This window comes from Lithobates pipiens, unplaced genomic scaffold (genome assembly GCF_037356315.1).
Source record: "Lithobates pipiens isolate NorthernLeopardFrog02 unplaced genomic scaffold, aLitPip1_a1.2 Scaffold_3, whole genome shotgun sequence".
Taxonomy (NCBI): Eukaryota; Metazoa; Chordata; class Amphibia; order Anura; family Ranidae; genus Lithobates; species Lithobates pipiens.
This window is the reverse complement of record NW_027507790.1, coordinates 192,664,128-192,681,321: the sequence shown is the minus strand read 5'-3', so window position 1 is coordinate 192,681,321 and position 17,194 is coordinate 192,664,128. Positions and strand designations below refer to the sequence as shown.

The 17,194-nt window shown below is 39.4% G+C and overlaps 1 protein-coding gene across 6 annotated transcripts in view; it reads right to left on the bottom strand.

Annotated features, from left to right (window-relative positions):
• Window positions 1-17,194, bottom strand: part of MAST4 (microtubule associated serine/threonine kinase family member 4) — an 831,319-nt gene that overhangs the window by 90,926 nt on the left and 723,199 nt on the right. For all 6 annotated transcript variants that reach the window (XM_077462654.1, XM_077462655.1, XM_077462658.1 and 3 more), the window contains 5 exons: window positions 14,518-14,727; window positions 10,581-10,682; window positions 8,161-8,293; window positions 2,491-2,558; window positions 576-661 (listed from right to left, as the gene is read on the bottom strand). In XM_077462654.1, coding sequence (XP_077318780.1) covers window positions 576-661; window positions 2,491-2,558; window positions 8,161-8,293; window positions 10,581-10,682; window positions 14,518-14,727 — 599 coding nt within the window. The remainder of the gene's footprint in view (window positions 1-575; window positions 662-2,490; window positions 2,559-8,160; window positions 8,294-10,580; window positions 10,683-14,517; window positions 14,728-17,194) is intronic.

The window sequence follows — 17,194 nt, the reverse complement described above, 5'->3', positions numbered from 1 at the left end:
CAATGATTCACAACACAAGCTAACAGTTCAGGTTGCAGCTCTGGAATCAGTGCAAACTAAATAGGAGTGATTAGGAGACCGCACTGCACAGCTCAGCAATGTTGTGTCTGGCAGCTTAGCCGGAGGGGGATCAGGACTGTGTGGGCTCGGTGTATACTGCCTTCCTGGCCATTTCTCCTGACTCTCAGAAGCCCAAATTTGTTGATTAATGTTGTTGAAGAGGTAGGCGAATGGGCAGAGCTAGCCATTAGACAACACAGTTCAGCAACCTCTGCACAGGATCCCATTTAAGGTTTAACAAGCTTATTTGTTTTTGCTGATAGTTTAAATGTAAACTAGTCATAGGTTGTCTGTGGGTAGAATGAAGGTTTTTACTCAGATATAAAATTACCTACTTCCCTTTTTAACCTGCTAGAAGAGCACATTAATTAATACCACAGCTACTGTGTCAGAAAACATGAAATAAAAAAATAAAAAATAAAAATAAACTCAAGTTGGGCTTCCTTTCAAACTAACCAGAAACCCTCCTATTATTTAAATTACAAAGTATTGTCATGGCCTATTACAGAACATACCCATAAGCACCATTGCTGATCAGTTTCATTGTTTCAAAGTCAGATTCACAAGGTTTTCTTCTCATTTTCAGTGACCGATTTGAGCTCTGGAAAAGAACACATGGTTAAAAACATGGGTTGCAAACAGTGGCAAAGCTATGTTATGTAGCAGTTCTGAATACAAACCCAATTCCCCAAAAATTGAGACACATTGTGTAAAATAAACATAATATAATACAATAAAACAAAGTAGAAAACATCAAATGTTTAAAGTGAGAAAATGTATAATTTTACGAAAAAAATAAGGTAATTTTGAAATTGATGACAACAACACGTCTAAAAAAAAAAAAGAGAATCTTAGAGAGCCAGAGTGTCTCAGAAGTAAAGATTGGCAGAGGTTCACCAATCTGTAAAAATCTGTCTAAAAATTGTTAAACAATTTCAGAATAATGTTACTCAATGTAAAATTGCAAAGACTTTACCTATACCATCATCTACAGTACATAATATCAAAAGATTCCGAAAAGCTGGAGAAATCTGTGTGCAAGGGACAAGGCCGAAACACAATATTAGATGCCCATGATCTTCGGGCCCTCAGATGGAACTGCATTTAAAAACTGGCATGATTATGTGATGAACATCACAGCATGGGCTCAGGAATACTTGCAAAAAATGCTATTTGGGAACACAGTTCACTATGCTAATTAAAATGCAAGTTAAAGCTTTGTCGTGCAAAGAAATTTAGATTCAGAAAAGCCACAGTCTTCTCTAGGCCAAAGTTCAGTTCTCAGACGTTCAGTTCTCAGACTCTTAAAAGAAGAGGGGATGCTACAACGTGATAAACATGGCCCCATCCCAACTTTTTTGAGAAGTATTAATGACAAAAATTTCAGTTACTCAATTTTTTTTGTTATTAAAATGGTACATTTTCTCAGATTAAAGATTTTATATTTTTTTCTATTGTGAATAAAATATGTATTTATGAGATTTGCAAATTATTGCATTCTGTTTTTAAGTACACAGCGTCCCGACTTTTGGAACTGGGGTTGGAGAAATTACATACATTGCAGATTAGGGTGCTAAAAGATAACTTTTTCTGACCATGTTTTTCTGTTTAGCATACATGTTAAACTACATGGACACCCCTTTCACAATGGCAGATCCATAACGACATGTTCAAACGTTTGATGCGTTTGGTGTGGAGGAACTCAAATGATCTACATTGAGCCCTGAACCCACCAACCCTACTAAACACATTTACAATGAAGTGGAATGTCAATTATGAGCTAGGCCTTCTCAGCCAACGTTTGTTTCCGACATCATAAACGCTGTACATGATAGCCAATCAGCTTCCAAATTCATCTTGTTCAATTAAGTTTCCTGACAAAAAAAACAGGAAGCCAATTGGTTTCTCTGCAGAGCTGCACCACATTTTGCACTCTCCCATTTTAGCAAATCAACCCCACACTTTTGGATGAATGGTCATTAATTCCCTTAGACACATTCCAATATCTTGTGGAAAGTCTTCCTGAAGAATGGAGGCTCTTATAATAACAAGTATAGGGCCAATTCTATACTTGTGGTTTTGAAATTAAATGTCCAGCAAGCTCATAGATAATTGTGATGTTCAGGTTTGCACAAACTTTGGGCCATAAGGCACATGACTCATATCTCTGGACTCTTATATCTATCAGTTATCTGTCCAGTGGCAAGATCTCAAAACCTGGGCTCTTATCTCCACCTACCTACTGGGTTCTTCATTTATTTCCCATCACAAAGAATGCAAAGCAAGTAGCTAGCCATGCGATTTGTAAACTATCAAAGTAAATCATTCTCCACCTATCATTAAAGTAGTATTGGGTATAAAATATGTGGCAGATATATGTACGATATTTCTTTTTAACCTGACAAATACAATTTTGTTTGTAACACTTACACTGATAGACTCATCTGTTTCAGGAGTTTCCACTGTACTACTATCATAAGTAGCCAACAAGGCCATTTCTAAAACAGAAGAGAAAAGTAGAATGTAGGTCTATACACACTATACAGACATACAGGAATACAGGAATACACAATACAATGGGGTAAACAACAAATTCAGAGCAAGAAACATTTTAAAGCCTCACAATTTTAGTAATAAATACAACAGGAAATACTTCAGGGTATTTACTGTAAGTTTGTTAAGATACACCTAGGCCACATTTTCCTGCATCCTCATTGTATATATGATAAATGCACATGTTGAAATCATAGCCTGCAAGTAATAATTAGGTAAAGGACGGTACGATATTACAGTACTTTAACAATTAATATAGCACGCCACATGGAAATATCTATAAAAGCAGATAATCAGGTAAATACGAAATATTGAAATATTGCATATGAAAATAATGTAGTCTTTAGACTCCTTTTGTAGGCTCTAGGCTCCTTTTCACGTGGCTAGTTAAGCTTTGCTCACAGAGTACTATTGTTTAGAGAACTCAATAGCTTGAGAGCCAAAAGAGATCACCCATCCATTATCAGAGGGTCTAGATAGAGGTTTCAGTTAATCTTAAAGCAGGCCACTTCTGTTGAGATGTCCTCTGCTAACCCATAATGCTCTAGGAATTCTTTTGCCATGTATTAAATGTTTTTTTGTAAGACAAAGCTTACATACTATATGTACTGTACCTAGTGAAACAAATTATGATTTTTTACAGGTAAGCCAAAAATCCTAAGGACACAGGATTTTAGTCTTAGACTATGGGATATGCAGCTTCGCATGACTGGACATTGGCAAACAAGCTGTAAGGACATCCCTAGCATAGTCAGTCCCACGCCAAGAAAAGTTTTAAAAATCTTTTTTTTAAATTTGTACACTACAACAAATATGATTTGTGTCTTTGACCATGGGATGCCCAAAAACAATCCAACTGAGAGGTGGGACAATGCAACAAATACCAACAGGCTTATGTTACAAAAGGGCTAACAGAGGACTTGGAGGTGAGAATGAAGACCAGACTTACAATCTGGGAAACTAAAACCTCATTCACAATACCTAGAAATTGCTATATGGCATGCTATAAAACTGTGTTGCACTGTTTTAGAGCCCTCCACATTTGCTGCTGATAAAAGATATACGATTATTGGAAATGCGTTGAGCTGAGATGTGGCATGATGTCATCTAATTTGTAGTGATGCGGATAATATAGGTTATGCTTGTTACAACATTGGAAATAGTGGCATATGGGTTTTTATATAATAATCTTTATGTTTTTATATATAAAAAATGTTTTTTTCTGTATGGTGCCACAACCTATATGCCCTTTAAAGTCCTTTGCTACAAACAGCTACAATTGGTGGCATTGGATATATGTAGGGGCATACAATGACACAGAATCTTCATCAAAAAATCTTAAGTTAGGGCACCTCCTCATTGAGAGGTAGGCTTATTCCAAGACTTTGCTGACTTGGAGGATTAGTGCTCATCACAGAAATGTGAGCCGGGCTTGGACATACACCTGAAGGCATGACAGAAATTAAAGGAACTCTTCTTAATCTCAGCAGCTGAAGGGGCAAAAATGTATCCTTTTTTATTGGCAAGAGGGTCATGCCTGTAATTTCCTCGATTTCCTGTACAAAATAAGGTCTGTTGGCATGGACCATAGTGTGAGTACATTATTAAAAATGATTAAAAACTGGCTACAAGGGCAAGTTCAGAGGATGGTAAATGGGGAGTACACAGAATGGTCAGAGGTGGGTAGTGGGGTCCCCCAGGGTTCTGTGCTGGGACTAATGCTTTTTTTAGTTCATAAATGACCTGGAGGAGGGAGTAAACAGTTCAATCTCTGTATTTGCGGACAATAACTTTTCCACAGGACGTGGAAACCTTGCACAAAGATCTGAACAAATGAATGGGGTGGGCAATTACATGGCAAATGAGGTTTAATCTAGCAAAAATGTAAAATAATGCATCTGGTTGGCAAAAATATGAATGCAATATATACACGGGGGGGGGGGGGGGGGAGAACCTCTGGGGTCATCTAGGATGGAAAAGGACCTGGGGGTCCTAGCAGTTGATCGGCTCAGCAATGCCATGCTGCTGCTAAAAAAGCAAACAGAATATTGGCATGCATTAAAAAGGGGATCAACTCCAGAGATAAAACAATTTCTCCCACTCTACACGACTCCGGCCGCACCTAGCGTATGCTGTCCAGTTCTGGGCACCATCAGGAAGGATGTACTGGAAATGGAGCGAGTACAAAGAAGGGCAACAAAGCTAATAAAGGGTCTGGAGGATATTGGTTATGAGGAAAGGTTGCGAGCACTGAACTTATTCTCTCTAGCGAAGAGACGCTTGAGAGGGGATATGATTTCAATTTATAAATACCATACTGGTGATCACACAAGAAGGAAAAACATTTTTTTGCGGAAGGGAGTTTAACGAGACACGTGGCCACTCATTAAAATGAGTAGAAACGAGGTTTAACCTTAAACTGCGTAGAGGGTTCTTTACTGTAAGAGCGGCAAGGATGTGGAATTCTCAAAGTCTCAGCGGGGAGCATCGATAGTTTCAAAAAACTATTCGATAAGCACCTGAACGATCGCAACATACAGGGATATACAATGTAATAATGACATATAATCACACACATAGATTGGACTTGATGGACTTGTGTCTTTTTTCAACCTCACCCACTATGTAACTAAGTGTCTAAGCAGTTGCCAAAGAGGTGTTTCCCTTCAAAGGACATCCTCACAAGGGACGTCTTGCATGGAAGTAAAACAGACCAAACTTGAACCAAAGGATCCTTCGCATATGCACCAAAAGGCGTTTCATTCTGGATATTTGACATTCTACCCTGGATACACAGGAGGATGGGGTGTGCCTGAAGGAACTAGAGAAACCTCTGAAGAGGGCAGTGTCTAAAAATGCGGACAGTGGTCCGGAATATCATAATCAGGATTGTAAGGAGAGATGGTACAGACCCCCCTGGGCTGTCATCGAAGTGTGAGCTGGTAAGACCTTCTGACCCATTTCCCTTGCACTTGATCTGTTTTGTGTAGTTAGAGTAACTTATCAGAGGTACTCGGAACCAGTAACTTTTAGCTGTACTGTGCAGGTCATGTGACCAGTCAGAGGCAGCAGGAGCCCAAAATATCCAAGGATTGTTGTGCTGTCATGTGCGACAGGAAGTAAAAGGTACTAGCTGACTGTGCACTTGTGTAAATAAAAATGATGTGTATGTGTAGGGAGTCTCCCTGAGATGGAGGCCACACAGGCCTTGAGGTGTCCCTGATCTGCACAAGAACATAGGACCTGTAGTCCGAAATGTTGCCAAATGTAAACTGGAACTGTAGAACTGGCTAATCCCTCAGGGACTGGAGTGGAGATGACCCTGGGCTCCCAGATAGGGCTATAGCCCGGGGTTTCAAAATTAGATCAGAGGCACAGGAAATGATAGAAACAGAAAGAAATACTGTCTTTTTTTTTTTTTACAAAGCATAGAATGTTTAGAAAGTTTATGGGAGTTTTTATATCCCTAGTAACTCCACCCCCTATTTTATGTCCTGGTATCACGGGGAAATAAAGGAAAAATTTCCCAATGCAGTCTCACATAGCAATAAAAACCCGTCAGAGGTTCTAAAACCTAACCTCTGTATTCAGAACAGTTTCAGTTTGATTCAGGCTGTAAAAAAAAATGTCATGTGCTGAGGAAGCACTGTAGAGCATGGTTTCTCAAATTCTGTCCTCAAGTACCCCCAACAGGTCATGTTTTCAGAATGTCCCTCAGATGAAATGGCTGTGGTAATTACTAAGGCAGTGAAAGTGATCAAATCACCTGTGCAAAATTATGGAAAGCCTGTAAACATGACCTGTTGGGGGTACGTGAGGACAAAGTTAAGAAACATTGCTGTAGAGGAAGAAAAACATGTGTAAATAATGAGGCTTGCTGTTGCCCCCTATGACCCTGTTGCCTAAGACAGTGGCCCATGAGTGCCATTGTGGTAAACCTAGCCCTGGATACAGAACTATAAAGCTAGGGGTGGGTATTTTTTTTCTAGGCTGGCAAACTCAGACACTACATATGGCCTTAAATGACATCTAATTGTATCTGCCTAGCAAACGTGTCAAATCAGATCTAATGCACCACTTTGGTGTCTGACATGCCTTCTTCGTAGAAAGAAAGGGAAAGCGTTTGTTAAAGAGCTTTTAATACAATCTCTAAAGATCTTACTATTATTGACATTGCTTCCGAAAATAAACAGCCAATATCACAGTACAAAAGGTAAAAAAAAATAAAAATAAAATCCAGTTTCAAAAGAGAAAGCTTGCCCCATATCAGCTATCTTGGAAAGACATAATTTCTGCAAACAGTGGGTATTAATGGAATGAATCCCGGAGTCAGCACTTAAAGCAAGAATCCCAGGAACCATTTTGAAACGCCTGAAGAGATTTTTAAAACTCATCTAAATGCCAATAAACATCTGCCTATTTTATGTCATTGATTTCATCCATTTCTAAAGAGTAGCATTTCGGAGGCAGAGAAAAGAGGTAAAGACGACAATTTAGACACCACGGGGAGAAAAAAAAAAAGGAATCTTCCTCTAGGGAACAGCTGAGAAATGTACCGGTATCTATCCTATGATGAATCTTCTGTGGTCCTGCTTTCAAGGCACAGTCTATTCATGTGCTTTTATCAGCCAGTAATTCATGCGTGACTACTCTATTAGGAATATTTGGTCATCACGAAGGCAGCTGCCGCTGGTTCAGGTCTTGAGCTACCAGCGTGGATACCCTTCAGTGTATGTTTGCAAACATGAAAAAGGCAACAATTTAGCAGATAAGAGATGAAGCTCTGCTCTCCTGCTCTACTACTGAAGGTAATAATGCTCAGCTAATAACAAAAAAAAAAAAAGAAGATCATTTTAAAGTCATTTTGTTCAACAACAGTTGTGGAATCCCAATGCTGTTCATAAACTATCTAAGGCTCCAGAAACAAGATTAGCTATTGGCTTTTCATCCAACTATTTCACACTGCTTGCCATTTCACTGCAATACAAGACTTTTATTGATCACTTATAAAGTTACAAAAGCATCTACCCATGTTTTTACAATGTTTTACAATTGTAAAGAAAAACCTTAGTATCAGTGTTAACACACACATAGAAATGCTTTGAATCAGATGCTTGCAATGTGTGGCTTTCCAGGTTTTTCTGAACTACAATTACCAGAAACATTAGGTGGGACTTAAAAATTTAAACACACATGTCTTCCTAAACTCCTTGGGGGTGTAGCTCTACCAGACTTTGCATGCTATCAAGCAGCCTGTCATCTAACCAGAGTCACATACTGGTACTGCCACAGCCCAGTCAAGCAATGGATGGTGATGGAACAAGCGGCCTCCACTATACCACTCCTAGCCCTCCCTTGGTGCACTGAAAATGTTCCAATAGAGATTAAGCCACACCCCACCGTTGGCACTACCTGGAAGTTGTGTGTGAAAATCTTTAGAAGTACAGAGATCTCCCCTTCTCCCTCAGCTCTTCACGATAATATTCACTTCACAGAATCGTAAGCTGGGTTGCATTACTAAACGTTTTTAATTAATATTCAACTCACCTTCAAGGGGATCCTTGTTCAGTCCCAGCTGACTTATTATATATCTGGGTATATCTGTTTTAATGCCTTGTCCTTCTTTAGCATGGCCTTCAGCTGCTTCCAAGAGGTAATAAAATTCCTCAGGATCAAATTCCTGGTATAATTAATATAAATACATACATTAAAATGTGCATACATTCCAAAGATTAATAATACCTACTGTTATTTAATATTCAGCCTCTTACATGATTAAATTCCAACACCAAGATGTACTGTCTTGTTATTAGACTTAATTTATAATGGAGACTTTACAAGCAGCATGTTCCATCAACCTACAGATATAGCGTCATTGAATCAAAGCAATGTATTCCTGCTTAGTTTAGGACTTGAATGTGTATCTCTTTCTTTCCAATGGACACCCACCATCTGAGAAATCCAGAAGCTAATCAAGGCACTGATTTCACAAGAATGTCCCCTAAAGCTTACTGAGGCTGACACTTCCTTTTCTCAAATTAAAGAGCATGTAATCCCAAAACCAAAAAATATATTGCAGTTTACTAGTCTTTAGATAAAGTTCTAGATTTAGTTTTCTTTTTTTAAAGACTTTTTCCCTTTATTTTTCCCTTTTTAATTTTGCAAAAAATACATTTCCAGTCCTTGGGTGGCTTTGTTCACTCCTATACTGCATCTATGGCAGTAGCGATTGAATTAGTAGAGCACAGAAGAAATATAACACTGTGCTTTCTGTTATGTTCACGTAAGACACTTGACATTGCTGGCAAGATGGACAAATTTTGCTGAAAATGTTTTAACCCTGAAAATAACTAATGACGTTGTCAAATCTAAGGACTGATAAGCCACAATAGATTACATTTTTGTTTAGATTTACTTATGCTTTGCTGTTCTATGGAAATTTGATAGAGCTACATTAATAACTGCAAAAAAACAATTTTCATTAGGTACACAAATCGTGTAATAATGTGAAGCTTATATTCACATTTTCAGATGGCTGCCAATTACATACTTTAATAAAAGGTAACAAGAATGACATCAGTGTGTGACAAAACACGTGGAGACGATGGAGCTGACTTCACCGTGCCTCTTATATCTGGGAAGGAGGGGTTGCTACAAAAAGCCAGCTGGCTTGTTTATTACCAATGCGAATTTAAAGCTCCTTGTTGTAAGTGCAATCTTTTCTTGCTATGAATAAAACTTTTAAGGATTTTATACTATGGTGAGTTTATATCTCGTTGGAGGATCTTCTGTGATTGAGTCATCTTGAGGGTGGATCTCTATACTCCAACAAAAACCCACCCCTGGACAAAGGGCCTGGCTGGGTTCTGAGCCACAAGCGTTACTGACCTTCTGTAATAGGAGGTCTGTGCAAGCTTGTAAGTAGGAACTCTTTAAGGTAGAGGTGTTAACAAAGGATCAAGCACTTTTTGGTGACAGACGGTGTGCGTCTCGCTTAAAGGACTTTGTTTCATCACAATTTGGACTTTACACTTTATTATATATATATAAATATATATATATATTTATTTTCCATCAATAATTATTTTTTCATTAGTATCTAATGGATATTTAGCGCAACTCTATATAGGGTTGTTATTGGGACTGTGTGTAGCTCACATCAGAGTTGCTGCAGCCAAGTATTATACTGTAGAGAAATAGAGCAGTTTTTCTCTTTTTTGCAATAAACAAACACATTAACAGCATTATTTATTTGAAATATAAACATTCACTTGGATATGCTATGTAAAAAGTCATTAGATTCCCTTTATTTCATTTAATTTAAGGTCTTCCAAGGAGTGAACATACACAACCTACAGTACTTGGCTGGTAACACATCAGGGCACAGTAACACATCATTGCAGCAGACAACAAAAATTACCGTGCTCCCTCTACTAGCCTGGTGCAAAAACCTGCAGCCCTTTAGTATTTTTTGTGAGGCCTTCAGGCTCAAGAATATGAAATGTGGTACCAGTAATTTGTAAGGAATATGCAAAGTCCTCAAGTGTGTGCACATTGACTTATAAAGGAAATAAAATGGCTATGATCTCAGGCAGTCTTATGTAATATGTACTCAACCACTCTGGTAGCATATCTGAGATCTCAGACTATCTACTCTAGTATGACTGCAGTATTTGAAAGTTTTCTCTAACATAGCATTATGACACACAGAAAATGATGTTCCGTCCCTTCGGGATTTCAGGAGTCACGCCTGAGGCTCCCAATATCTAGTAAGTTGACCATCACTGCGCTACTATTATTTTTATTCTTACAGTGGAGTAGTGAAAGTACAATTATTTATATTTTGGAACAGAGTTTTCTATGAGAGGAGCCTGTATGAGGCAAAACTATTTCCTCACAGCTTGAACAATATTGTTACAAACAGCTGGTATAATAGACAAAAACATATTAGAAATCCAGATGCTTACCAAGCATTCCAGTAACCTTGCTGGGCGTGCAATAACGATTAAGATTTTCTGGGCCAATTGTTTGATATAAGCCATTTCCCCACTTTCTGATCGTTCTTGAGCCTATGAAAATTACAGAAAAAAATAATATTTATATAAAATAAAGAAACATTTATGTACCTTTTGAAATGATTTTATTTTGTTTGCTGTGAGAACATACAGAACACTGTATGATCAGTTTCTTATACTATACTGAACCTAGCAAAAAAGAACACCAATAATATATGTGTAACCTTCACATATTTGCTTCCTCTTGGTCTACTTTTGTTAGAACTGTTGCAAAAAAATAAAAAATCTGTTGATTTTGCCAGTGGTATTGCAAAGTGACACCTTGACATGATCACTGCCTGGACACAAGGAAGTGCTATGCCACGTACACATGACCGGTTTTCACATCGGAATAAACTCCGAAGGTTTTTCCAACGGCATTCTGCTGAAACTGTTTTACGTACACACGATCACACCAAAGTCCGATCGTTAAGAATGCGACGTACAACACGTACAACAGGACTAGAAAAAGGAATTTCAATAGCTAGTAGCCAATAGCCGCCGTCTCGTGCTTGCTGCAGAGCATGCGTCGTTTTTGGTCCGTCAGAAAAGCATACAGACGACCGGTTTTCCCGATAGGAATTGGTTCCTTCGGAAATATTTAAAACATGTTCTATTTCTAGGTTCGTCTGAATTTTCCTAAAAAAATCCGATGAGGCATACACACGATCGGAATATACGATGAAAAGCTTCCGTCAAACTTTTTCTGTCGGACATTCCGCTCTTTTATACGCGGGATTATGGAAGAAGGAAGACGAGGAGAGGTTTGTGTTCTTTATAGCTCAATACATATTTGGAACCAAAAACGACATTACATTTCTATCACATCAACAGTTTTTTCTGTACTTGTGTGTTTAAAAGGATGGAACATAGGGAAATGTGCCTGTATAGCAGAGATTTTTAATATTTTTTTTTCCTTGAAATACCCTTTTACTATGCTTGAGTCACTGATCTAGAACTAGCATTCACTTTGGGAATTCTGATTTCATTGCCTGTATACTTGCTTAAGGTTAGCAACAGCTTCTGTAGTGCAGCAAAAAAGTGAATGACAAGCCTTTACCAATAGATCAGAAATAGCCACTGCCATACATATCCTGACTGTTTCCAAATATCACACTGGTAGGCCTCTGCAAACAATGTGAGTTGTGCGGCACACACAAAAGGGAATGCTTGGGGCTAAAGACAAAGTAGATGTTGCCCAGATTCCAGATTTAACTTTTCTTCTGCAGCTTTCAATATCACTGCCAACTATCTCAGACTTTGTCTAGGTATCCAATTATTGCTTAAGCTGGCCATACATGGATCGTAATTCAGCTGACTTTGCAGGGACCACCCGAATTTCAATCTATGTATGGGCAGGCTGGTTGTACACATGTCGATCTATTGGTCATATAGTATACAAACAGCCTGCACAAAAAAAAATCTCGATCAGCCCTGCCAGCTATAGCCAATATCGCTGATGAGTGTATTACTGAAGTCTCCCCGCTGTCAAAATACAATAGTACTGCGGGAGAGATTCCCCCATCCACATTGAATGTGTGCATGGTGGAATCAAGTCATTTTCTTTCCTTCAATCCTCAGGTTGGATGAAGAAAATGATTGGCACATGGCCAGACTTACATTGCAGAAGAAATATTTCTTGAAGATAAAAGTTATGTATTGTTTAAAATCTCTGGATATAACACAGAACAAGAAAAAAAATGAATTACTGTTTCACAGCTCGGCCTCAAGAAGCAGAATCTAATTTATCATCATTAAGTATGAAATTGCTGGAATCAAACTAAACTCTCTACAATGGTCAGAGGATGGAAAATGTTCAGGCTTTCTTTAGTTTCAAAATGAATACGAAGAACAGCTCAACCTAAACCAAGGCAAAGACAGATATCCTAATTAAACATCCAAGTGTCTGGGAAGTGTAATGAAGATGGAAGGGATGTTTATTTGCTCTTTGTTAGATACCATCTATTATTTTCTTTCATTTGTAATATATGTTTAAGATTGCACTGAGAAAATGAACACCAAAGATCGTAAGGGGCAAAAAATAAAATAAAAAAAATGCAGGAAAGGATATCTGAAATACAATTATTTCTAGATCTATAATAATTCTGTATACTAACTCTATAATTTAGAGTTTATAATATGTTTTCCCCAGGGTATAACTACCGTATATGGATAACCTGAGGAAAATGTATCTAAAAGCCATCTGCTCAGTATGGGCAAAAAAAAAAAAAAAATCAACTCTACATGGTTAGGTCTATGAATTACTGGCTGAGTGCTACATATGCCTACACCTTGGTAAAAACATAGGAAATTGGGAACAAGAGAGGAAGATGTTCAGTTACAAATTGTACCATACACAGAGACAGTAGCCTAACTACTGCCAATACGGATTTCTCTAAAGCCCCATGCACACCACTATTTTTTTTTTCCATTCAACCCAGTAGGTTTAAAAAAAAAAAAAAAAAAAAGCTCAGTTGGGAGCCACTGTACTATCTGTCCGATGTTAGTACAGCGATCTCCCCTACTGAGCTATTGTGTTTCGACAGGGGAGGCCATTGACGGAGAGCGTTGACTGGGAGCTGGTCGGGAAAGCTTTTTTGATCATAAGCCTTCGACAGAATCCAGCTGCCATACACACAGGCCAAATGTCAGCTGGTTTTTATGGAACCGGCCAATGCCAGCTGACATTTGGCTCATATATACTAGGCTTTAGGGTCCAATAAAGCGACCCAGGGTTAGAACCTTTTGTCAAGTTTTTGCAGCTTTGCGTGATCCCTTTAGGGAGATTTTCCCTCACTTCTGGCTTCCTATCACTGGAGCTAGACATGACAGGATCTCTTCTCTTCAAACAAGCCCTCTATTCTTTCTGAAAACAGACGCAATAGCATTTGATACAGCTTTTGTCCACAGGTCTCATTCTTCATAAATGTGCTAAAAATGGTCAGTTTACTGTACTCTTTGCAAAAAGAAGAATTTTCCCAACAAATTGGTCATAAGGATGTCTACATGAAGTAATATAAACAATGAATCAGATTTAACTATCAACATCCTTCTATACCTGAACCTTAACAATTAACGTCAAGTTAGTAGAAACAAACTGAAGAAAGGGAATGCTTACAAAGGATGTAGCCAACTGCAATGCAATACCCAATCTCTCCCTTCTCACGTGGCAGCATCACAAGCATTGCTAAAAAACCTATTGTGATGCCAAACACCCAAGCAGCAGTTAGAAGTTATTCTTTTTCTCCCTATGTCCACCCACTTCCTTACAAAACTGAGATGCATATATCCAAAACCTGCAATCTGACCCATAATTACTTATTTCAAGAGTGATTTATGATCTTACAGTCAGTAATTATAGAGATCCAAGCCACAGCCTGCTGATATAGCTGACAAGCTATACATGTGATATTTTTTTCCCTTGTGAGAGCAAATACATTGACTGAAGCACCTAAATGGCTAGAAATTCTCAGGGCCTATTTAAAACAGAGAGAGGACACGGCTCTCCTCACAGTCAGGACCACTCTTATTACCCAACATTGCAAAAGGCAGAGCACAGTATGGAGCCGTACTTGTCCTGCAGGGTGTTCTTTGCATAAGGCTGTAGAAAAAAAATCCTAGATAGGAGAGACCTATCACATGACCTGTCAAAGTCTTTCAAAAAGCAGTAGTATGGCTGTGGTAAGGTTTTACAAAATGGCCCTTTGTGTCAATGTTGCTTGTTGTAACACTTATTAAACAGCAGGCGGATTTATATATGACCACAAATGTGCTGAATTTAACACAGGTACCTTCCTTTTTAGGAGGTTATCACCCATTAAAACAAGGCCTAGTCACCGCAAAGTTGTACCTCTTGTAATAACTTCTCTAACTTTTGCTGCAGTTCCAAGAAGTATCTTGAGGTGATGAGGCCCTGGTGGGATTTGTCCAGGCAATCTCGAGCCAGCTCTACAATCTGATGGTGGGTGAAGCTGAGCACACCATCTGCAAGTGGAAGCACGCTGTCAGGATCGTAGTTGGTTATAATCTCCCGAAGCCTCTCCTCCATCTGAGCCGTGGCCTGAGGAAAATAAACTCTTTTAGAAGTCTCATATGCAATGCTGTCAACATCAACGATACTGTAGAACAGACTAGCTGCAGATTTGAACAGCAGATGAGATTAAAGTCTACTGAGACCGGAACAGTATAATTATATCAAAGTTGTCATCCTGCGTTAAAACTGCCCAGGACATGTATAATAAAAGGATGCAAAAAGATTAATCTGCGTTGCCCATAACAACCACATTTCAGATGTCAGCTAATTTTACCACATTAGAAAATATAGGAAGGAACTCATTTTATTTCAGAATATTTTAATAACAAAATTAATTAGGTATTCAAAAGCAATACCTTACAGAATTGAGCATTTGTAAGAATCTGAATCAACCAAGCTGGTATAATAATACCCCAGATGGGTGTATATGCCTCTATTTATTTGTTTTCTCTCCCTGATGAGAAATTGATAGGGCTTGCAAGGCATTTGTGGAGGCTGACCAGTCTTTTGCTTGTGCTGATAACTCTGTCCAGGCTGTTAGAGGACCAGTAGCAGTAAATTAACACAGCCATTACAATTTTTTCATGCTATCCTAATACATATTTACATAGTAGGCAAGGTTGAAAAAAGACACAAGTCCATCAAGTCCAACCTATGTGTGTGATTGTATGTCAGCATTACATTGTATATCCCTGTATGTTGTTTTTCTTCAGTATCAGCACTGAGTTTAGTCAAGACACAGGATGGCCTCACAACCTGAGTGAGAGGGGGACAGCGAATCATCAAACACTCTTTGGTGGATGAGACTGCACTATGATAACATTGTAGGTTTGAAAATTTAGATTAATACAGATGACAAATGGTGACTCTGAGGACACAAAAGTAGAGCCGTCTGTAAGTGTGTTTGAGAAGATTTATTATGATGCAAGAAGGATAGCCTTCGTTAAAAATATTCTTTGTGAACTAAGGCCAGACACATAGCCTCCCTTGGTCCCTCTTTACTATAGTACAGCCCTAAGTCCCTAGACCTAGACCATTTTGTTGACTTGTGGATAATGCTGCTAGGTCAATCTCTTTGTGCTTTTCCCTCTCATCTCTCTCCACTCATCCCGACCCCCGCCGGGGGTGTACACTGAATCTACTCACACTCCTTCCCTTGACACAAACTAGTGCACCCGAAACATGGCCTCCCTTTGTGCCTAGGCGACATATGTGGACCTGCAGTTTGAACCCCTAGGTCACTCAGTGGACAGTCATTATTTGAAAAAGTTGACTGATCATATGTTTTCTTGCCCATGTCTATGTCATGTCTTAGGCCTCATGCACACGAGACGCAGTTAAACGCGCGTTCAGATGCAGTTGGACAGTTTTTTCAACTGCCCCTGAACTCATTCAATGTTATCCTATGTGTCCATGCACACAGTCTCGTTTTTTTCCGTTTTTATGCAGTTGCGTTTAGTCTCGTTTTTCCAGAAGCAAAAAAATGCGTTCAGAAACAAAAATTTCCACGTTTCAGACGCAAAACGCGGCAAAACGCGGTAAAACGCGGCAAAACGCCGCTACCGCGTTTAGCCGCGTTTGCGTTTATATGCGTTTTTAAAGGTGACCTTTTTTTTTTACAATAAAAATCTCAAAAATGATTGCAAATGATGAAAAACCATTAGAAAAATATTTTAAACAATTGCAATTGCAAGTGGACAATCCACAACTTGTGGCAAGTGACATGGCAGGTGGCAAGTGACGTGGCAAGTGGACAATCCACAACTTGTGGCAAGTGACATGGCAGGTGGCAAGTGATGTGGCAAGTGGACAATCCACAACTTGTGGCAAGTGACGTGGCAGGTGAAGTGGCAAGTAACGTGGAAAGTGGACAATCCACAACTTGTGGCAGGTGACGTGGCAAGTGACCTGGCAGGGGACGCGGCAAGTGATCTGGCAGGTGACGTGGCAAGTGGAAAATCAACAACTTGTGGCAGGTGACTGGCATGTGACGTGGCAAGTGGACAATCCACTTGTGGCAGGGGACGTGGCAAGTGACGTGGCAAGTGGACAATCCACTTGTGGCAGGGGATGTGGCAAGTGACGTGGCGAGTGGACAATCCACAACTTGTGTCAGGTGACGTGGCAAGTGGACAATCCACAACTTGTGGCAGGTGATGTGGCAAGTGATGTGGCAAGTGGACAATCCACTTGTGGCAGGTGACGTGGCAGGGGACGTGGCAAGGGACGTGGCAAGTGGACCATCCACAACTTGTGGCAGGTGATGTGGCAAGTGATGTGGCAAGTGGACAATCCACTTGTGGCAGGTGACGTTGCAGGGGACGTGGCAAGGGACGTGGCAAGGGACGTGGCAAGTGGACAATCCACAACTTGTGGCAGGTGACGTGGCAGGTGATGTGGCAAGTGATGTGGCAGGTGATGTGACAAGTGGACAATCCACAACTTGTGTCAGGTGACGTGGCAAGTGGACAATCCACAACTTGTGGCAGGTGAT